The 24,377-nt window shown below is 40.6% G+C and overlaps 1 protein-coding gene across 1 annotated transcript; it reads left to right on the plus strand.

The window, feature by feature from the left end:
- Positions 1–1,071: 1,071 nt before the first annotated feature.
- RAB23 (RAB23, member RAS oncogene family) lies at positions 1,072–21,920 on the plus strand. The gene is made up of 7 exons (XM_080389918.1): positions 1,072–1,367; positions 5,853–6,054; positions 6,895–6,980; positions 12,575–12,731; positions 14,246–14,328; positions 15,620–15,712; positions 16,589–21,920. The coding sequence occupies exons 2-7, from the start codon at positions 5,900–5,902 to the stop codon at positions 16,726–16,728; spliced, it is 714 nt and encodes a 237-aa protein (XP_080246044.1). The 5' UTR covers positions 1,072–1,367; positions 5,853–5,899; the 3' UTR covers positions 16,729–21,920.
- The last annotated feature ends 2,457 nt before the right edge of the window (positions 21,921–24,377 follow it).

Here is a 24,377-nt window from a genome sequence, read left to right on the forward strand (position 1 = left end):
TACTTGACAGCCATCTGAAGGGGAACCATACCATACAAATGTTCACCATATAGGTATTAGGTGAGATGAATCCCAGCCATGCACCTCACGTCTCCCACAACGAACAAGGAACGTTTCTGACATAATTACTTTGGTATCAGGCAGGTAACAAACTTCTCTTAATGAGAAAGCTGTCTAAGGCCTTCTGGCCCTGGCATCAGACAGTCCCTGAGACTAGCAGCCAGCGTCAGCATTAACAAAACAAAAGCATAAATTTCAGAATAGAAATGATGTGTAAAATTTAACTGTTCTTTTGAGATGTAGCTGCAAAATGCACTAATCCAAAAGGTATTTATTTAGGCACAGGCAACAGCAGTTGACTCTGGAGTGAAGATGTAGCCTCAGAAGCATGGGACAGGGCTAGAGACCTCGGTTTTCAGCAACAGACTTGGTAATATCCAGGCGTTACTTGGCTGTACCTGAGCAGGAGTGCTGGGGGACACTTGGAGCAGCCACCCAAGCCAACCGGAGGTGCTTTGCAATACGTAAAGAAAAAGGGATTTTAAGGCAGGGGACATCTTTTATCAGTCTAACTTTAAAAACCAAACAAAACAACAAAAAGCCACAATGGGACATCTTAAGATCGTTAAGACTACGATCTCTGCAATTATGCTAAAGCCTAACGTGTTCTGTTTTATTTAAAGTCTGGAAGCTGGCAGACCACGTGCCACGGTGACGGGCTGAGACCTGGCATAACCGCACCTTGCTCAAACCGTGGGTACCCCCCCGGAGCGGCAGCTGCCGTCAGCGATGGCCGGCGGGAAGGCCACGGCTGGTCACGCAGAGGTTTTTTCCACGGCTGACGAGGTGAGGCAGACAGGCCGCCGGGCAGGGACGAACGCAGCCGGAGAGCGCAGCCTCGCCCACACCTTCCCTCGGGGACGCGGACGAAACCCTCCCGCAGCCGGGCAGGCGGACCCCATCCGCCACTTCCCCCGGCTTCTCCCCCCGCTCAGGCGACCAACAGCTCCGAAACCCAACGCCACGCGGGGGGCGCCCGGCCAGCCGCCAGCTCACACCCCCCCGCGCCCGGCCGCCCCCGGCCGCCCGCCCACCCGCCGCTTGCGGACCGGGGGCGCCGGCGCCTCGGGGGCGGGGGCAGCGGGCAGGCACCTCCCCGAGCGGCGCCCCCAGTCCTGACGGCGCTTCCGGGCGGGGGAGCCGGGATATGCGTCCGGGTTGGGTCGGCCCCAGCGAGCGGTTTCCTCTCGCCTTCCCTCCTTCCCCCCTTCCCTCCTTCCCCCCTTCCCTGCCGCGCCGGCGCTGCGGTGGAGCGGCCGCCGTGCCCCCTGAGGGAGAGCTGCCCGCCCCGCTCCGGCGAGGGGCTGGTGAGAGGAGCCGCGGGCGGGCGGGAATCGGGGCGGCGGCTGAGCGCGCCCCGAGGCGGGCGGGTGCTGGCGGGGAGTGGGGCCGGGGAGGCGGCGGGGCGGGCGCCGGAGGGGCTGGAGCCGCGGGAAGGGGCCGGGGCGGCCGGCCGAGCGTCCGCCGTGTGCGTGGCCGCGGCGGCGGCGTCCCGCGGGCAGGGCCGGGGGGCGGCTGCGGGCAGCCCTGTGCGGGGAGACCACCGGGCGGCCGTCTGCCGAGCGCAGTTCCTCGCTTAAAATGGCCATCCGGATTGCTGGGGGCAGACATAGCGGCAGTTTTAGCGGTGCGTGCCGAATACCTGATAAGAATATATGTATAGTAACGTGTAATGCAACCGAAGGCAATCCAGAAACATTACCTGCCTGGTGAGCTGCAGCGAGGGTGTCAGGTAGCCCAGCCCTTACAGCGCGGGGTGATGTGTGTGTGGTGATGGGCACAATCTTTAAAACAGATGTGTTTTCCTCCTTTGAAAGGAGGGTAACTTAGTTCTTCAGAAGAAATTTGCAGGTGTGCAGGTGTGCAGTGTTGCTGTGATGGTACCCCAGCACAGCGAGCCCAGGGGAGGCACGGCTTTTGTGAGGTGGGCAGCGATGAAGCTGCCACAAGAAGTCTGTGGGCACTCAAGAGAGATGTCAGGGCCTTGGGACAGTTGGTTAAAGGATCAGGAGTGCAAGTGATGTTCTCCTCTATCCTTCCAGTTGCAGGGAATGATGAGGGAGGAAACAGGAAGAGCCAGCAGATCGATACCTGGCTCTGAGCCTGGTGCCACCGGCAGAATTTTGGGTTTTTTTTATCATGGCTTGGTCTACACAACACCAGGCCTGCTGGCAACAGATGGGGTACTCCTGTCTCAAAGGGGGGAAAGCGTCTTGCACAGGAGTTAGCAGGGCTTATTGAAAGGGCTTTAAACTAGACTTGAAGGGGGAAAGGGAGAAAACCAGGCTCGCTAGAGACAGTAAGTTTTGAGGGATGGTGTGCCAGCAAGATGCTTCAGTCTGCTGTCTCAGTGGAGGCAGGGGATGCAGATCCATGCAGCAGCAAAGACACCAGGGTTATTGATGTGTTAGAATCCATGGAAGCGCCTGAGAACAGTCACGTAGGAATTAGGGCTTCTCCCCCCCTCGCGAAAGGTGGCGGGACCAATAGCCCAAGTGAAGTGCACCTACACCAGTGCACACGGCATGGGCAGCAAACAGGAGGAGCTGGAAGCCGCTGTGCAGCAGGAAAACTGTGACACAGTTGCCGTCATGGAAGCGTGGTGGGATGACTGGCACGACTGCAGTGCTGCAGTGGATGGCTCTGAACTCCTCAGGAGGGGTAGACAAGGCGGGAGAGGTGGTGGGGTAGCCCTGGATGTTGGGGAGTGTTTTGATTGTCTAGAGCTTAATTATGGTGGTGGTAGGGTTGAGTGTTTATGCGTAAGGACCAAGAGGAAGGCCAGCGGGGCAGCTATCCTGATGGGAGTCTGTTACAGACCACCCAACCAGGATGAAGAGGCAGATGAAATATTCTATAAGCAGCTGGAAGAAGCCTCGCAATTGCTAGCCCTTCTTCTCACGGGGGGCTTGAACTTACCAGGCCTGTGCTGGAAATACAATACAGCAGAGAGGAGACAGTCTGGGAAGTTCCCGGAGCGTGTGCAAGAGCTTCCTGACACAGCTGGTGAGGGAGCCAGCCAGGAGAGAGCCCCGCTGGACCTGCTGTTTGTGACCAGGGAAGGGCCTGTAGGTGGTGTGGTGGTTGGAGGCCATTTTGGGCATAGTGATGATGAAATTATACTTTTCGATTCTGAGCTTGAAGACAGGGACGGGGAGCAGAATGAACCCCCCATAATCTAAGGGAAAATGGTCAGAAACCTGCTACACCACTCAGACACACACAGGTTCATGGAGCTGGATGGGATCCACCCAAGGGTGCTGAGGGAGCTGGTAGAAGTGCTCCCTGAGCCTTGTTTAATCCATTCATCAGCCGTCCTGGCTAACCAGGGAGGTCCCAGCTGAGTGGCAGTTAGCCAATGTGATGCCCATCTATAAGAAGGGCCAGAAGGAGGATCCAAGGATCTACAGGCCAGTCATTCTGATCTCGTGCCAGCGAAGGTTATGGAGCAGATAATCTTGAGTGCCATCACACAGCTCGTACAGGACAACTAGGGGCCCAGTCAGCATGGGTTTATGAAAGGAAGGTCCTGCTTGATGAACCTGATCTCCTTGTATGACAGGGTGACCTGGCTTAGTGGATGAAGGAAAGACTGTGGATGTTGCCTACCTGGACCTTAGTAAAGCCTTTGACACTGTCTCCCACAGCGTTCTCCTGGAGAACCTGGCTGCTTGTGGCTTAGACGGGTGTACTGTTTGCTGGGTAAAATAGAGGTGAATAGAATTCAATGTAGTGGGCGACTGGTCCCAAGTGGTGTTCCCCAGGACTCTGTATTGCGGCCAGTCCTGTAAACAGGACTTCGTCAAGGTCTGGATATTATCCTGATCTGTATGGATCTGGATGAAGGGATCATGTACACCCTCAGTAAATCTGCAGACAACATCAACTTGAGGGGAGTGTTGATCTGCTTGAGGGCAGGAAGGCTCTGCAGAGGGATCTGGGTGGATTGATGGGCCAAGGCCAATTTTATGAGGTTCAACAAGGCTCAGTGCTGGGTCCTGCACTGGGGTCAGAACAACCCCACACAAGGCTACAGGCCTGGGGAAAAGCACCTGGAAAATTGCTTGGTGGGAAAGGACCTGGGGGTGCTGGTCATCAGCTGGCTGATATGAGCCAGCAGTGTGGCCAAGGTGGCTAAGAGCATCCTGGCTGGTATCAGAAACGGTGTGGCCAGCAGGACAGGGAAAGTGAGCATCCCTCTGTACTCATCACTGGTGAGGCTGCACCTCAAATACTGGTTTAGGCCCCTCACTACGAGAAAGACATTGAGGTGCTGGAGTGTGTCCAAAGAAGGGCAGCGATGCTGGTGAAGGGTCTGGAGAACATGTGATGAGGGAGCCTGGGGTCTTTTAGCCTGGAGAAAAGGAGGCTCAGGGGGAACCTTATTGCTCTCTTCAAATTACCTGAAAGGAGGCTGTAGCGAGGTGGGTGTCAGTCTCTTCTCCCAAGGAACAAGCAATAGGACAAGAGGAAATGGCCTCATGTTGTGCCAGAGGAGGTTTAGATTGGATATGGGGAAAAAATTCTTCACAGAAAGGGGTGGTCAAACATTGGAAAGGCTGCTGGTGGAAGTGGTTGAGTCACCATCCCTGGAAGTATTTGAAAGACGTGAAGGTGTGGCGCCTGGGGACATGGTTTAGTGATGGGCTAAGCAGTGCTAGGTTAATGGTTGGACTCAAAGATCTTAAAGGTCTTTTCAAACCTAAATGATTCTATGGTTGTATGATTATGTATGCGTCTCTTTCTTCCTCATTAAAAAAAAAAAAAAACCACAAACAAAAAACCAAACCAAAAACAAAACACCAAAACTTGAATGAAATATCTTTGCAGTAAGCCAAATAAATTGTTTTCCATTTTTGCACATTGGAATTCTAGTTTATGTAAAAATCTCTATCCACTATAAGAGCTTGTGCTCTGAACTCTGTGACTGCAGCCGCTTGGCTTCTTCTCTACTTACTGTACAGTGTATGTGGGAAAAACTAAATCAGAGAGAAATTAGGTGGCTCCCCTGCAGTAGCTGTGTGATGGGACATTATGGTCACACCTAATATACTTATGATACGGACTTTTAAAATGTATATAACTTGCATATTGAGTGTTGATAAGATAAATTATCTAAAAGTTTGAGCATCCAAAAAAATACTTTAAGACAGTTGGATTATTCCATTTCTTATTTAAAAAAAAAAAGCCTTTGGAAAATACCTTCAGAATTACCCAGTAGTATGTATACGTTTAGTGTTTTGATTCACATGCCAAAAATTAGATGAAGAGGAGCGCACACAAATTTGATTATTATTTTTATTGACTTCTTCAGAAAGACAAATGTAGACGAATTTGTAAGAACTGGAGTAAGGGGTATAATCACAGAATGATGTAGGTTTATGTCTTCAAAGCACCAGTATTGGTGCTAGGTGACAGTATCTGAACTGGGTGTAAGAACAGTGGCTGAGGTTAGAAGTTGCTGTACTTTGACTCAGGATACATGCTAGGTTGATCAGTTGAGCTCCTTGTACACGTTAGCAGTGGAGCATCAGGAGCTTAATCAGAATATGACAATACATTTGTACAGTAGAAGGATATTTTTCATGAACAGTTATATTAATTTCCAATTAATAAGTGTCATATCAAAGTACAGACTAGTTAAATAACTTGCCTGAGGTCATTTAAGCAGTCAGTGGCAGAACTGGAAGGAAATTTTACTACCTGTGTGTATCCTAATGTGTGTGATCATCTTTCCTCTTGCTTGCTACTCACGTTGGTTTTATGAACATAGGCATTTACTTTGTTTACAGGATCAATAGTTTCCTGAATAAGCCAGAGAGTCATCTGAGACACAAAGATGCTGGAAGAAGATATGGAAGTGGCCATTAAGGTGGTAGTAGTAGGAAATGGAGCTGTTGGGAAGTCCAGTATGATTCAGCGATATTGCAAGGGGATTTTTACAAAAGACTACAAGAAAACTATTGGTGTAGATTTCCTGGAAAGACAAATCCAGTATGTATTAAACAGATGCCATACTATTGATTTTTACCTTTCCCTTTATTTCTTTGTTCTGTTGTAATGCTAAGATTTACAAAGGCTTGGAAGACAAGGCCTGCTCTTTTTGAAGCACAGTAAAGGGAATCATTTTCTGTCCTGCACTGTGGGCTAAAATTATATCACTCTTTTCCAGTCAGGATTTAGAATGATAAATAAAATTTGGAACCTCTGTCATTCTAAGCTTTTTGACAGGTTTCCTTTGTCTTCTACCACCTGTTGTTTGGTTTTGATTTTTTTTTTTTTTTTGTAATTTCTTGTGGAAGAAGTATAAGTGCTTACAGTAAACCCATTACACACATTTATTAGACAATAGAAATAAAAATGACCATGGAAAAAACAATTAAATATGCTATAGATTTAGTCTCTTCACGTAACATAACCAGATAATACCCAATTATCTTTGTTAAAATGGAAAATACTGTGGTAAAGAGAAGTAAGAAAATTCTATACGTTTTGTAAGATAATTAAAAAGTCAAGAGGACTGTTATTTGGCCATCTAAGTTTTGTTTGGATGTGTATATTATTTTTCCTTGTAGAGGGAAATATAGAGGAAGAGGAGGAAAGGAAGATGAAAATGCAATACAGATTTTCAGTAAAGAGCATGTAATGTAATTGAGGCACTATTGCCATAGTATGTTACGGAGGTGAACTGTTATTAAGTTTCATTATATTTAAATCAAGTTAAATTTGACATGGTTTACTCTTATATTGTAGACATGGAAGTACTTCCATGTCAATCGTTTTGAATTGCTCTTGTTCATTGTATTGATTATAAAACTGTATTGTTTATTTCAGAGTTAATGATGAAGATGTCAGGCTAATGCTATGGGACACTGCAGGTCAAGAAGAATTTGATGCCATAACTAAGGCCTACTATAGAGGTGAAAATGCCATGTTTGTTATTTGGTAGTTAGTTGTTGGTTTTTTGGTCTGCACAGCTCTCAAATATTTTCCTGTCTTTGTATTAAGAATTTTAGTTACTACATGTGTATGCAAAGCGTGTTTAGTTTGCCTTTTTCAATTCTTAAATATTTTTCCCCTTCATGCAAGATCCTTGCCTTAATGAAGTGCCACTTTATGCAGGATGTTCAGTAGTACCCTTTAAAAAACTTAGAACAGAATGAGACAAATATCTGCACAGGAACTGGACAGAATGTAGCTATTTAAACAGTCAAAGGCAAATTTATATTTTCGCTCTAAAAGTGTTTCATTACTTCTGTAAGACATGTATTTGTAAATGTCCCAAAAACTATGGCTGATGCACTTAGAAATTTGTCCAAGGGGAAAAAAAAATCCACCGGTCATCCTAGAAAGATAGTTTACTAGACACAACAGTTCTCTTGCTAGTAGAGGCTACCTTGAACACTTGAGCACAATAGAGTAATAAGGAAAGTATATTTACTTCTTAAAATAGAAATGGTATTATTCAGTCGTATAAAGGCAGTTTATTTTGCCAGTTAACAAACTGCATACTTAGCTTTCTTTGCATATAATTTAACAGTGTTTGTGAAAATCTTTCCTTTTTATTTTTTTAATGTGAGGGATATGAATGACTTGGCAAAGATTCCATGATTCAGTTCTTGCCCAGCTAATTACCTGATGGCTGGGAAAAATATATTGCTGGTATGAGTATAAAACGACCTCATTTAGAGATAAAATAATAGTTATGCCATGGTGTTACAGGGTAGTATAGTCCTCTGACCTTTATACATATATTTAATGATTGTTTTGTCAACTAATAGGGCTTTTTTGGTAATGTTTCCAGTTGCTCATAATTGAAAATTACAGTTTCTTCAGGGAAAAATCTTAAAATCTTTCTTTTCTCATTTATTTTTATCCTCATGTGGACATAGATAATTCTGTTAGTTAACTTGTCAACTGTACAATAAGAATTTTAGAAGGTGGTACTCGATTCCCTTGAAGCTTCCTTTTTATTCTCCTGGCCTTCAGTTCTCTTGTGTGCATTGCTCTCCGCAGTTGTTTCAAGCCAAAGACTTTTTCTCCAAATTCCTGTGACTGATATGTTAAATGTGGAATCTTCAGAAGAACTTAAAAGTACACTTACTGGCCTCACTTACCGCAGGCAACCTGGTGGTTTAAAATGAAAAACCAAAAAAAGCCTGCATGGATACCTTGAGATGCTCGTGACTTGTGCCTAGCGTAGTGCAGTTAGATCTCTGCCTCCAAGATCTTTATACTGAAGAGGCTGCTGTGAAGTAGGACGCAGTCATCCTGTGGACAGGCGTTGTAGATAGCATGATGGATGTATTAACAGGTTCAAGCTACTAGATACAGTGACTGTTCTGCACTAGACCTTGACTCATGAAGGACAAGGGAAGTTGTAAGAGCCTGGAATGAAATTTTAGTTTAGCATCAGGTCTGCAAGCACAATATTATAGAAGCAAAAGGTCAAGCTTACAACATGCAAGCATTTAATTGCCAATTACTGCTGAGAAGGGGAGGATGCCCCTAAGGTTGGTAAGATAGACGCTGGCTGTTACTTGTAAGGTCTGCCATTCCCACACGTCACTGTCCCACTATCATTACACTAGGGCTTAGGTACTCTCCTGGAATATTATGTATCGTTAGTTCTGGGATCAGCTGCTCATCACAATGAATGCTTCAAAGCCTGTTTCTGAGCCGTTCTTTTATCCAGGGATGAAATTTTTCAGCCTTGCAGAGAAACAAAATTGGAGCTGACAGTGGATTTGTCATGTGGTTTTCTATGTACAGGCAAATATGTGCAGCTGGTGTAGCTGCATGCCCACGGTCACACAACATGAGGAGTCCAGCAGCCTAAATTCAAAGAGTTGAAGGAAGCTCAGTATGTATTTAATAATTTTAAAATATAATTATATAAAATATAATTATATTGTATCATGCATCTTCTTACCAGTTTCAGTGCTATGGAAGCCACATGTTTTCTAATTGGCTAGGTAGTTCATTCATATGCTAAGCACATACACAAGTGGCTGTCATTAGCGGCACCATGTCTTCTGTCCATGTTAGAGATGTTTCTCAAGGCAGTATTTGATCACTTCTTCATGCATGTATCTCTTCCATCTGCTACCACTGGTATTTGGGTAGACCTTTGTTAGGTTTTTGATGGAAAACAGGTATCTTGCTCATTAGTCTGTTTTTCAGCTGCTGATTAGTCAAATTTTCAGGATCTTATTTTTGTTGCACAATAATTAGACTTCGTATTTCTTAAGCCTTCATGGCATTGCTCTAGCTTGCACTTACCAATCACTTTTGGCCGTAGGAACTATGATAATGGGAGGGCTGCAAGACTGTCCTGGTCGGGTTTGGAAGAAGGCAGACCTCATTTGGATGCTGCTAGTGAGACCTTAAACAGTGCTAAGCCTGTTAAATACAGCCAGGATCCACAGCAGTTAGAACACCAACAGTCCACAAAACTTCTGGATGATGATATCATCGACCTTGGGTTTTGATCTCAGTGTAAGGTTGAACAAGCCCCCTTCAGTTTTATAGTGAACTTGTGTTTTCTGTCATAGCCGGGAAAAGCTGAGGCAAAGAATGGAGGAGTGGAATCATTAGGTGCCAGGTATAAAGCCCTGTGTGAGCGCACTCATGGAAAGGAATTTCTTTGACACACAGTTTCTATGACATAGGCTTTGTGTTGATATGAAAGGGGAAAAGCCACAAGTGGTTATGGAGTCTGTGAGGGTGGTATGGTCTGCTGAGAGTCTTTGAGAACTCAGCTGACAAGCTCATGCTCTACTTGAATCAAGTAGATGCTAGCGCTACTCTCTTAATTATTTTCTGAATTAGTCCAGGTATGAATATTGTATCAGTGATTCTGCAGCCAACTGGAATCTTTTTAAAATAAAGATACAGGGGTAATCAAAGCAGTAATTGCACACAAAAAATCCAGTGTCCTTTTCTTCAATACTTTAAAGTAGCTTTATGAAATGTATTTAATTAATTACTTTCAGAAATCAATATTTCCTATTTATTCATACAAATATATTTTATGGTTTATATTTATTTATTTATTGAACTTTTTACAAAATGCTTTGATTTAAAATATTCACCAAGAACATTCTGGTTGTAGCTGTTAAGCTCCTGTCTGACACTATCCTGTGACTTTGCTGCTGGTGTTGGTTGTCATACACCATCTGTTGTATGACAGAGGTGTGTATGACTACATTTGCAGTGCATGAGTGAGATAATGATGTTACTGACTCTTGAATACTGTCAGTCATTGCACACAGAAAGGTGTTTACATGCCTAAATCCTGGGTTTTGTCCTTTCCCCCCCCCCCCCCCCCCTTAGAACTCCTACATAAACATTATAATTTATTAAACTTGTTTATGTTCTTAATAGAAATATTGAGTATTTAGCAATATTCTTAGAAGATGAAAAGTATTTACCTATTAAGATCTCAGCCCTGCAGCATCTTTTGTTGAACTTTATTGCCATACTAACTTCTGCACTGTACTGAAGCATACTTCCAGAAAGATCCCAATTGATACTTTCGGAGAAGAATACTCCCATTTGTTCTTCTCTTCTTAAATAAGCATTTTGCAGCGTTACTCGATTAGTAAATTTTGAAATTCCGTACAATCCAGTGATCAAAACCTTCAACAGATGTTTGGAAATACACCATTATGTAAGTGTATAGAATTTGTCATTGTTGACGATACTTTCTTTTACTGTTGTTTGTTAACTTCCTGGTAAGAACCTGTAAATATCAGAATCTTGAAGGTCCTCAAAAATACTTCAATCTGATTGCTGATCAGAGCCTATCATAATTATCTTTAAAACGTAATATGGCCAAGCTGAGTTATTTTTACTGTCCCTGTCGACAGCATGCTACATGTACTGTAATGAAGGAGGTCTGATGTTGTAAGTCACCCACTTTTGACCTACCACATGCTAGGACTTTGCCCTCTAAACTTAATATTACCAAGTTATCTCCATGTTTTAACATTCAGAAGTAATGGATGGAAGGAGAGAGATGAAGTGAAAGTATCTTAGGATGGAAACTTCACATTGGATTTCTTAGTCTTAGAACTGAATAAGGTGACATTTACAGATGGTAAGAGTCTTTTAATAAATATTCTCATCTCCAGTAAAGCAAAGAACCTGAGAGGCTGTATTAAGGTAGTTTGCAAGATGATAGGTTACATTCAGCATTGACAAATGCAAACTAACCTGCTTTGGAAAGAGTAATTAATTTTACACGTATCTCAGGATTCTAAGTGGAATTATATCAGAATAATTGCACACATTACAGTATAGTGTGGACATTAAGGAAAACAAACAAAACTTTAGAACAGAGATAATAGGGGAAATTATGGAAGACTGCGTTGCTACTGTTTTGTTAGTAGAGCTTGATTTGAAATTGAGGGCAGTTCTTACTGTTTTACTATACCAGAAGGGTCTTAATGGCATGTGAAAGAATGTTGAAGAGCATAGGAAAACTTCTGTAAATGTAGACTGAACTTGGCTTTGAAAAGCTAAATAAAAGGAAACCTAACAAAATAACTCAAGTGCTTTGTGTCAAAGAAAGAGAAACGAAATACAGGAATGTGGGATACTTGCTGAAACTCACAGATAAAAGAAAATTCATACTGATGAAATAATTTTTCATGCTATGTGTAATTAGTTTGTGATATTCACCACAAGGTTAGAGTCTCAAAGATACTAGCTATCTATTCCTTTTACACTGTATTACTAAATAGCAAATATATTAAAGACATGTAAATAATGAAGTGTTTCTTCATGTGTTTATGTGCAAGGAAAAGTATTTTTTGAGGATGACAAAGGGCTACTAGATAGTCAAAAGAAAACTTATTAGTATTTCAGCTGTGGAGGTACTTTCTCAGTATCCATGGGGTTTAACTATTGTCAAGGCTGTTACAAACCATAAAAAAAATTAGTACAAAACATTTTGTATAATTTGTCATAGAGCTGTGATAGAATTGGTAAGAAATAGAAATCCACTTAGTTTCTCCAAAAGGCTACTAAACAATTTACTTGGAATAATTATAACTTCCTCTGAAAACTTTTAAAGTTTTCTGGTTCTCAAATTCCAGATTACTGTAGCACAAAGGATAATGTAAAGTGTGCTTCTGGCCTCCATTAAGCTGTCTGGAAAACAATGAGCAATAAACAAACCTCCTTTTCCTTTTTTGCAGCTTTTCCATACCCCCTCCTGTTCCTTTCCCCGACATACATGCACCATGGTGGAAATAGCTTGAAAGATAACAGACCTAGAGCCATCATGAAGAATGGGTATAACGATCAAAATAATCGTCAGTCTGTTTTCATTTGGGGAATTTATGACCATTGCTTTGACACTAGCTGGCAGTAAAAGCACACTTTAATGGGAGAAACGTGAAAAATCCCTTGTATTTGAAATACATTATAGATGATGATTTTATTTTTTTTAGTCTTTGTTGGTTGATTTATATTTATTTGTATTTGTAATTGATTTGTGTATTTTTAGGAGCCCAGGCTTGTGTTCTTGTGTTTTCTACAACTGATAGAGAGTCCTTCAAAGCAATCCCTACCTGGAAGGAAAAAGTTGTGACTGAAGTTGGAGACATTCCCACAGTTCTTGTGCAGAATAAGATTGATCTTCTTGATGACTCTTGCATAAAGAAGTAGGAGTTTTATCTTACTGTTTTTAAAGAACAATACATGGCTGCTGTATGCACACATTTTAAAAAAACCCAGAGTCCATGGGAGTTTCTGGTGAAGACTTACGATATCTAGGTTGTCAAACCTATGCCCTGCATCAAAACATGCCCTAGAAATGCAGGTGATGGGTATTGCTGCATGAGTGTAGTTACTTGGGCAGATGTGCTTGCAAAACTAAGAGTTTTCTCTTCGCTTCATGCCTTCTTCTGAAGTGTCAGACAAAAAAACAGAGGAATAACATGAAGAGTTTTCTTGTGCTGTGCTGTGATTCTCTTTTATTTTGTTTTTTTTGTTAATTGGAAATTATAAAACTAAATTTTCTCTCCTGTTAAAATTTACAGTTACAATTACTATTAATTGTGCTGTGCTAGTTTGGCTAGTGAATGCTTGCTGAAATGATAACCAAGTATTAAACGGGTTTTTTGAAAAAGTATCTTAATATTCTTTGCTTCACTTTTCATTAATCTGGTTTTATTGCTCATTTTTGTCAAAACATTAGAACTCTATAGAAACCCGTATCTGGTAATATTCTTAAACTGCATGGTGCTGATCCTTCTTCACTATATTTTTCTTCACAGATTTTACTGTCACTTCGTTCTGCCCTTGTATATATGACCAATTTCATTCTTGCCATAAAATCAGCTTAACAAGTGCTAACTTTTGTTTGCCACAGCATATCATGTAGAAAATATTGCATGATGGAGTCGATCATTCTCCTCTTCTTTATTTATACCATGTTCCAGAGACATGTAGATTATTTCTTCTTTCTATTGTTTCCTGCACTGGCTTTCTTTGTTCTATGTTTGCTATCATTGATGGCATAAATCAGCTTCTACTCCCTCTGCAAAGAATACTGAGGATTTTTCAAAGGAAAAGCAAAATTGCATTTGAACTCCTCCTTTATTCATGGTATGTCACTTAGGTTTTGTTCTCAGAATACTCTGCCTCAGTAACATCATCTTTCTGATAGCATGATTTCCCTTGGTGAAATTTTCCAGTTTCCTTAAAATTTAGCACAAGTTACCTTTCACTTCACAGAAAAAAGTAAATCTTGATTTCATCTTTGCACTCACCTGATTGCAAAGTCTACTGCTTTATGAAAATATACTTAAGGATTACTTTGTTGTTGTTGTTTTGACTGCAGTGGTAATTGTTCTGAGTTTATTGCCGTTATTAACAGCCTCCTTCCTTTTGGTTGCACTGACATCTGTCTTCAAACCCTTGGGAAATTTTAGTTAAGTGAAGTCAATAAATACTGAAATGCAATTACTTCTTGTCATAAAGAACCTGTGTGTAAAAATACCTTCTTTTTATAGTAGAAATATTGTAAAAACATAAGTGTCAGGTATTTTTTGACTGTCAGAGTTTCTTAACCCACCTTGCCATGTTTAACTTAGGACGAAGCATTTTGTCTATAAGGATGAAAGCTGACAGATGATACAGATTAGTATTTACAAAGTTGTTTTCTGTTGTGCAGCGAAGAGGCAGAAGCACTGGCAAAAAAGCTGAAGTTAAGGTTCTACCGAGCATCCGTGAAGGAAGACCTGAACGTAACTGAAGGTATGAGATTCAGCAGCGCGGGTGGCTGTCCTGCCCTGGGCTCTGTAGCACTGTACCACACTGTAGCTTGGAGCTGAGCTGTTACTTCCCATGTTGTTGCGTGCCGTTGGCAGTCCTTTTTATCCTGAGCTGCACACTTCAGAGATAGCTAGAATTATTTGATACCAGTGTGTTAGGCCTGCTTCTTTGTGGATGTATTTCCTTGTTCTGCCAGAAACAGTGCACAGCTTCAGTATTTAGAAGTGCCAGTGTGTTAAAACTGCTTGGTACTAATGACTGTCAGTAAGCACTGAGCTTTTAAAACAAATATATGTAGAAGTTCAATTATTACAATATACAAATTGTTGAACTATTTTTTGTTGTTGAATTATTTTGTAATTGATAATACTTAATAAATAATTGATACAAGCAATTATCTCATAGTTTAGTTGTATTTAGATAAAGTATGTTAAAGATTGGATCTCTCGCAGCCTTTTGTCTACTGGTGGTATTTGGCTAACTCCTAAGGATCACTTTTTAATGTATATATTTAATTTCTGTTATAAAATTCAGTCGCTATCTTTTGCGGGATGTGTATGAATATTTGTGAACTATACTATCTGGTAACTTGTTTTTTTGTTTAATCAGACAAACTTACTAGTAGACTAATTGTTTCTTCTCTGTTAACATCATTTGCCTTGAAAGAAAAAAAACTGCAAGAGAACATGTAAAAGGTTTCTGTATCAACTTCATATGAGTTATTAATTTCAAATTTAAATAACAAGATATATAGGCTCTGAAAATTCTCCTATAGTTGTATATTTTTTCAGAATCCTAGGTAGACTTTACACACTCCAATATAAAGGAAGGTAGCATTAGTTAACTAGAAAAATGTTGCTGCCAAGTTTTTATTAACAGACTTACTTTACGTGACTGCTATTATTCTAAGGCTTCTTGCAAAAAAAAAAAAAAAAGTAAAATTCCTATATAACGTTAAAAAGTTCCAAGTTTGAATTGAATTGGAATGTTTGGCAATATGTATGTGCCAGCTTTATTATAGGAGTTTTGAGATGTTTCTGTCTGCTGTGCAAGACTTCAGTACTGCAGACTGTAAGACCTGGGTAGATGCTGGACTGATCTGGATTCTGCTTGGGTACACAGGCCTACCGAGAGATAATCACTTACTAGATCATGTTAAATCTGTGGCATCAAATGCACTTTTGTCAAAATTTTGATACAAAGGTACTATTATTGATATGGAGATTATTTTTAAGCATACTCTGATGTACTTTTTTTCTTTTTAACATTTCAGTTTTTAAGTATTTGGCTGATAAATATCTTCAAAGGCTCAAGCAACAAACAGCTGAAGATCCAGAACCAGTACATACAAGCAGTAACAAGATTGGTATGTATACTGTAATAAAAAAAACCCAGAACCAGTATTTTGTGCCATCAAAGCTTATGGTTTCATCTGTTTCCTTATGGAGTTAGTACAAGGTGAATCAGGGTCTAATTATTACCTTCCTGTCTCAGGATATTGTCTTCTTTCCTTCTGTGAAATAACTTTGTGACTCTACAGTTACAAGACTGTCAAACTGATGTACTGAAGTGTCTAGCTAATATTTGGCAAGTGCCCTTTTATTAAATTTGTTTAAACAAACATTGTGTAAGGACTTAAGAAAGTATGCTTGTTGGGTTTTTTTAAAGTAATTAGTATTAGTGTTACTCGTCTTGGTACAGATGTACAGATTTACAAGAGACTCACGGTGAAAGAATCTGGCATGTAATCAGAAGGTCTTTGTAAACTGCCTTTTGTAAGGGAACACTGAACTTCTTTAAAGCATTTCTGAGTCAGTTCATTTGTTTTCCTTAAAGCACTCCCTTTTTATTCAGGCTTTTTCCTTACCTTTATCTCAGCAAAGTTTCTAACTTCAAAGTTGTCATGTTTTTCTTTTATTATATTACTCAATTAACCATAACCCTGTTAACCATGCAATTAGTAGCATGCGTATACACAGATGAGTGCATATGTTGCCCTTCAATTACATAGATGTACACCAGCTTTAACTATTGCCTGGCTAGCAATTCCAGCTGGCTCTACTTCAAATTTAGCTGCAAAACTGACCCAAAAATACATAAAGCCTTTAAAAACTTTAAAAATACTAGAGTATGCATTTGAGGTGCATTGTTAAGAAGCAACACTTACTAAGGCATAAGTGTTAATGTATTACTGCAGGAAGTAAAGAAATATAAATACTTTCCTTGTCTTTAAATTCTGTAGGTGTTTTTAATACGGCTGGTGGAAGTCACTCCAACCAAAATTCTAGCACTCTTAATGGTGGAGATGTCATCAACCTTAGACCGAACAAACAGAGGACCAAGAAAAACAGAAGCCCTTTTAGCAACTGCAGCATACCTTAGACCACTTGTCAGAGGGGGAAAAAGGCAACCCAGTGAATTGGATGAAGTTGTGCAATTGAATGCAGAATAAAGCCAGCTGTAGAGGTATTTTTACCAGTGCTTTAGCAAAACTTGTGCCTGTGGGATCCCTGATAGAGGATGGATTTATATAAACTTGCTGATGCAGTGGGTTTTGGTGTGTAGTGTGAGACACCTGGTGGCAAAACAGAACCGTGGCTGCCCTGTGCACTTTGTAAAAATTAGGCAAGCTTCTCCTTTTTCAAGGAATTATTTACAGAGCTATGAACTAGGTATTTCTGATTTGCAAAGCACATTTAATGTAAGGATAATACTTCCAAATATAGGTACAGACCATAACACTATGGCCCAAGGTAAAGTAGCAACCTTGCAACTACATTTCAAGGAAAATGTTAGAATTGGTTAGTGAGGAAACTTAAGATAAATGAAGAGTGAAAAGAAGAGACTACCTTTTATGCCCGACCGTATTAATGTGGATTCTGGCAGTTCTGTCAGTGCAATATACTTGTATTATATATATGAGTGCTAAGGTATATATGTAAACGTTTGGTATGAATATTTAGGCTAAATTCCAGTGTTATGTTACTTGGAGATCAATGCTAATGATCACAAAATAGCATCTTCCAAAAAAAAAAAATAATTTCCGTTAACAATGTTGCATTTCAGGTGAGGCTTTCCCAGCTGCCACTGTGTCTGCTTAACTTGCTATACTTTGGGCCTAAAAGTTTAGATTTAAAAATGTATGGTGCCAAAAATGCTCCTTCTTTTTACGTAATGATGTGCTACAGAAGTTTTTGTAAGTTTGTTTTTCTCAGTCTTAACAGATCGAACAAGTAACAGTGTCTTTCACACTAATAGCTATTCAGAAGGAACAAACAGCATAATCATATTCCTGTTCAAATTTGATTGTTGTATCCTGTGTTGTCTATGAAAAAGGAACTTGCAAAGTGGTGTCACAAAATATTAATCTCTGGCAAAATTTTTAATAGGTTCTATAAACTGAGTTATGAAGGATTCAAAAAATGCAGCTGATGGGTGAATTACGTTAATGGGACATTCTTGAATATTGTCTCAAGATTCAAAGTTAGCTGCTGGTCACAGAAGATCTTAATTCTGCAAGACCTGAGACGTGGCAAAATTTTGTCAAAGTGCTCAAGTAATTTTGCAGAATTGATTTAGATGTTTAGGAGACCAAATCTAAATTAAAGTTGTGTGGGCTTAGGCTCCTAAATCACTAAGGTGCTTTTAAAAATGCTGAGCATGATATCTTTTTATTTACCAAAAATAAACACTTTTTAATCCTCTACAAGAGCATGCATGCCTTTTAAAAAAATACCCATTTTGTTTACATGGTTTTGTACGGTATGATATAATTTTAACTTTCTAGGATTTCTACAACAAACCTGCCGTTGACAAATGCAAAATATGCTGCTTGAAAAAATTCAAAGTTTTAATAGTTTTTTAAATGGTGTATGAAAATGAAAATGAGTTGAGTGATCCTGTATATTTTTGGAGGAAGGACTTTTCACTGTGTGAATCCATGTAGGAAGCTTGACTTCGTTTCTAAGTCAGTGAGTATGAAAACTGAAATGTACTCTTCCCCTCCCCCCCCCCCCCCCAGTTTGCAGGGAGAGAAGTGGGTGGCAAGTTATGCACAAACACTAAAGATCGCTGAACTCTGTATTATATGTTTACTATGTTAGACTTTCTACCAAGTACCGTTGTTTCCTTGACAAACTGTTAAAGCATCTCCTGTTGCTGGCAAGAAGGCAGCCTTCAAGGCACTGAGTCCCCTTCGCTACTGCAGCAAAACTGTGTTCTTCACCGTAATGTTTCCTATATTTTCTCTTGGATAAAGGCCTTTATTTTTTAACAAGTGCATTTAATCACTGTATGTATGTAAAGATGGAGTCAAGTCCTATCTGTCTTAGCAATCTAAGTAGTAAGGTACTTAGGATAAGACTTATGACTGTACATCATGGGGCCACCTTACAAATTCAGGATGTAGAATAGAGTGTATGCATGAAGAATTTTGATAACTGTTTTTAATATGGAAACTCTTACATTTCGTTCTCTGTCTGCCAGTTTCACATTTTTTTATTCTTTTTTTCTTCAAAAGGAAACAAAACCACAAAGTGTCTGAAACATCTTTTTTGCCTTGTTTGACTTTGTACTGAAAAATGTCTTTATTAAATATAATGACCATTTGTACTATGACATGTTATACCGTAGACCAGGGGTCCTCAAACTACGGCCTGCAGGCTGGATACGGCCCCCCAGGGTCCTCAATGTGGCCCCCAGTATTTACAGAACCCCCCTGCCCCCCCCCCCCCCAGCTGGAGGTTGTGGGGGGGAAACCAAGCAGCCGCAGATGACTGCCTGCCACTGCATCCGTGCCGGCCCCCTGCTTAAAAGGTTTGAGGACCCCTGCCATAGACGTACTATTGTGTAAGCCGTTTGTATTTAAGGTCTGTCATTATAAACCACTGGTTTAAGGACTGAAAACTCAGTAGAAATTTCCATAGGTGGAGACTTGACAGACTTGCTGAATTTAGGCTATGAAATTTAGTATACATACTTTCATGTAGGAATATGTATTTGCAGCATTGGGTAACAGTGAGTTTTCATTTCATTCCCATCTTAAAACTAAAGTTGCTTTCTCTTTGTTGTGACTTTGCAGTGCTTGTTCTCCAGTGTGACTGAGGTGGAGATTGTCCAAATTAGCATTTTTCTGGAGAGTGCTCTGCACGTACGTTGCTTGAAAATTTATTTTTTATCCTACTGGGGTTAGTGTGTAGATATAAACCAGATGACTTGCATATTGCAGGAATCCTTAGGTATGCACATTGCTCTTCAGCGAGAGTAATTTTTCTTTTGGATGGAGAGACTTGCCTAAACGTTAAGCACTCATATTGTCCTTTGTGAATAACTTTTATTACAAACACTGCCCCATTCTCCACTCAAAGTGTTCTTGTTGAAGTATCGTGTGCTTTAGTTACCAAAACTTGCAGGTGTAGAGCTGATAATCAAAATGCCCTTCTCTGTGTGTCTGTGTGACAGATCAGCACTCTGGATCAGGAGCAACAGATGTTCCTATCACAAGCCACAAAATGTTGTTCTGTGAGACTAAGCTAATTGCACTCCTGTTTTATCAGTTATTATCTCCTGAATAGCTTGTTGGCTGTATTATCTGAATCTTGCCAAAATTCCTTGATTTCACCTGATAATACTACCACTAGCAGGAAACTTCAGTAATTGTTAATGCCTTAGTGAAATAAGCATTCACTAAGGAGTATGACACTAAAGCATCTGTCACTCCCATGTTCTATCCATTCAGTGAATGGGTATCCTCCCAGTAAGTGGGGCATCACTTGATGCAAAGCGGTAATGCTAGGGATGTATTTCCAACTGGAAATAACAAATCTCAAAGTTGTAAGACTGATCACGCTAAGATTTTTGTGCTTGTGTGTTGTGTGTTTAATTAAAAAAAAAAAAATCCATTTAAGACAGTTTGGGAGCTTTCTTATTTTCAGTGTGTCTTAAGGCAATGCTTAACCTTTTTTAGTCAAAATGCCTGAATTACCATACTGTCAGTCTGATTTCCTGTTTAATTTTTTTATGCTTCAGTAAAATTTTTCTTTCCCCCTCCCACTGAGCTACAGCGTATCACACGTAGTTTTTCTTTGCATCACTTCTGTAGATGTACATTATACTAAAGGGAATTGAGCACGTACTGCCTGGAGGTTATGCGGGGGTACATGCATAATACTCGCTGAACATGCACTTTTGAACCTGTTAATTCATCTGTTCAAGTTGATAGCTACTAGTTAATAGCACAATTAATAATTTGCACTGCAGAACCCTCTTGTGGGATTTCAGTCATACAGCAAACCAACAAGCATGCTTCTTGGATTCCGGTCATGGTCCCTAAGCCCCTTACTGCTTTTCTAAAGATAATTATCAACCCTTGGTTGAAGTTGCAGTACCCGAATGCTAATTACATAAACCAGGGAGCAAGCATGGTCCAACGAGCTTGCTTTCATCAAACCTACCTTGCCATCTTTTTGTAGGAAGCAACAGTTGTGTGTATCTTTTCCTTAATGCTGAAATAGTATTGAAAGAAGAAAGTATTTCTCTGTTAAATATGGCATCCAAACAGGTAATCAAAATTGAAAAAATGCAGCAATGCTTGCATTTAAGATGAAAGGTGCTATAACAGAGTAAGAGAAACTTACAGAACACTTCACATGGAACTGTTTGAAAGAGTCATCTCAGAGCCAGGTGAGTCCTAGTACGGAACTAGACTCATTCTCAGGTTTCTAGTAGTAGGGAAATACTGATGAATAATTTATGGAGTAGTGCTATTTCTTCTGTCGCAGAGATAAATGTGGTTCAGTGGAACTGAGTAAAGTTGGTCAAAAAAAGTAAAAATTAATGTGGATCAGGAGAAATACCACTCTCATTGTGAAGATAAAGATGCATCGTTACTAATAAATTGCTTACACGTGAACTTGCAAGTAAGAGTACCTGAATAGTTGAATCAGATAATGTACCTAATTGTTCTTACCACAGTTGTGATCTCAAGTAAATGTAATATATTTTTAGAAAAAAAGTCAACATAACTTATCATAAGTCCTCAAGTGGAAAAATAAATGTTTAAAACTAAATATTCTGTGTATGCCATTCCTGTAAAATCCCGACAAATTAATTCTGCTGTTCTCTTGAAAAGTGACATTAGTTGTGTCATGCAATTTAAACATGTTTGTTTGATTACTGTTTGGTCTGATACAAGTCACTACTTTTGTGGTTATGTTAAATTGTCGTTGTATTAAATTTCACAAAATAGCTGTAACCCTGGAGCTGTGCAACCTGAATCTGCTTGAGAAACTTGTGCCTGATACTAGTCTGTGGTGCCAAGTCGGAATCCAAGGCAGCACGTTGGACGCCCACACTTGTTCCTTTGAGGGTACCCCAATCCAACAGAAATGCTGTTTCTGAGCTCTTGCCTCCGATTTCTTCACCACGGAGTTCAGATAATACAAAACATGGATTCTGTCCTGCTCCTTACGGTCATTTTGGTTTTCGTGATTGGTCCGGCTAATACAGCGACAAGGTTGAAGTGAATGGGTGTAGACATTGAAAGTGGCATTAAAATACTACTAATGCATCACAGATGCCTGACGCATTTTCTGAAAAGAAATAAATAAATAGTGCATGATTAGTTGGGGGTTTGGTTTGGTTTGGTTTTCGTCCTTTTTTAGGAAAACACAAGCCAGCATCTGGGTCTACCTTTTTACTCGGGTATCTCAGGAATCTGGGAAGTAATATACTTCTGCTTCCTCTTGCAGGCAGCTTTACACACAGAAAAACAATTTGCTTGCTTAACCCCCCTGTAAGGATTAATTAGCAATGTTTTAGGCAAGAAAAAATCTTGAAATGCGAGACGACTCACGGTTTTATGGTCACGTATTTTTAGCTCAGGGAGGAGCTTAGCTACAATGAAGTGAAGACTGAAGCTTTGTCACTGTCTGGGCGGGGGTTTTATGTGCTGTGCGGCCACGTGCTGTTGCTGGGGGGCCATTTAACGTGGCTCCCGTGGCCAGCCCCAGAGGTAAGAAGCGCTGCAAACACCTCTGTTCTTTCTGGCCTCTCCGAGAAAACATTTTGTACTTACAAATGTCCCATGTTCGACTGGCTTATGCTGAGGAGTGGAGCACAGCCTATTTTATTGCTCGGGAGATAATGGAACAAAAAGTTCTTTGGTTTTTCTTACATATTCTTTGACCAAGCTGCCTTATGTCTGCCCAGCTGTGCCTACTGTGTTTTGATTTTTTGACAACAGAGCACTTCAAAATAGTGAAAAACAAAATAGTGAAAAAGAAAAAAGGAAAAATTTGTTCTTTTGTAGATTTCCATCCTGTGCTTGATGCCAACTATGTGTAGCTATTTTGAGTTACTTTAAGATAGCCAGTATGAAACTACAGTTAAAGGAAAAAAAAAAGGCTTATGCTGTGTCTTACTGTATGACTGTGTGAAAGAAACGTTTAAGGACACTGTCACTGGTTGCAAAATTAGATTGTTCAGCTCTATGGGATTGTTAATGGCTGTGGCATGTTAGTCTGCAATTTTAAGGCATAGGCGAGGGTAGTAGTGGCTGTACTGCAGACCTCCTGGGGGTCAGGTAACACAGGATTTAGGAAAGCGGAAGGCAAACAGAAGAATTTAAAAAATAAACCAGTGACTTAAAGTAAGTCTAACCTACGCTACTAACTCATCTGTAGATATGCAGGTTGTGATCGCTTCATTTTGTCCTCAAGAACAAAACCACTTGTTCAAGTGCTATAAAAATACTTTTAGCTATTGGTACAATTAAGAGGATTTGTTAAAAAACAAAACAAACCAAAAACTTCTGGCCTGAATAAGCTTATAACGGCCTTAAAACCCCCAAATGTTGAAGGAATATTCTAAGCGTCAATAAGCTGTGTTCAACATTTCACAGCATGATTTCTGAGAACAACCCACGCTGTGTATTACTGTCAAGGGGTTTAATGCTGTTAAAATAGGCAGAGGATTTACTTTGCTTGTTAAAATTCACAAGAATCTAAACCTTATGAAAACAAACCAGTTACTTTTATAGTGTAATTATACAATTAATCTCAGCAAATTCTTAGGAACCTTTCACAATCTCAAAGCTGGAACTTTGATTGTTCTGAAAACACTCTCCTGAAGTGCCGCTTCTTGAATAACATGCAGCGATGGCAACCTCAGAGCTGCCGAGGTTTCCAAGGGCCGGTTGGTGTTTGCTTGCACACATACAGGGAGTTCAAAGCCACCGCGCTCCAGAGCTTTGGCTGAGCAGCAGAAGCCTACATAAAGAACTCCCACCTTGGGCTGGTACTCCAAGAGCATCCAGCTGTGACACTCAAGGCAGCCCACTGCCACCGAGGAACCTGTGGTTGGTGGCATCATCTTCCAGCTCCCTCCAGTGGAGCTTTAATCTGAGCCAAATTCAGAAGGCCAAGCACTGAGCCAGAGAACCCCCTGCTCCCCTTGTGTGACCACCACCCTTTGGGGAAACAGCGCAGGACTGACAGGCTACAGGTCGCAAAATTCCAGGCTTACCCTAAGATCTGCACCTTTTGAGCCCCAGAGCATGGCCATGATGAACAGAAATTAGAGTGTGAGAGGGTGGAAGGAAAAAAAAAGAAAGGAAAAGAAAAAAAGAAAAAACCACTCACCTGAAAAGTAAGTTAACGCCAAGTGTAAAAAGTACCATCCTACACAAGAAACAAATACAGCATCTGCCTGTAGAGAATTCAGCCGTTTGATCTGTGGCTTCACAGTCGATGATGCAAAACAAATCTGCAGAGTAGCAGCTGGTAAAATACAATTCCTCTTTAGCTTCTAAAAAAAACATGCAGCAACCTCAAACTACAGCTAGATAGTGGGAGGCAGGATGGGTCACCTCAAGGTATATTGTGAGAGCCGGAGCCCCTTTCTAGCCCTGGTTGGGACCTTTGGATGGATGTGTTGTACCCAAGGAAAAGCAAACTGTCTCTTGAAAGTATTGTTATCTACTTATGAATAATGCCAAATTATTCCAATAATAAATGGTAATGAATAGGACAGTG

The sequence above is a fragment of the Falco punctatus genome (assembly GCF_963210335.1).
Source record: "Falco punctatus genome assembly, chromosome: 5".
Taxonomy (NCBI): Eukaryota; Metazoa; Chordata; class Aves; order Falconiformes; family Falconidae; genus Falco; species Falco punctatus.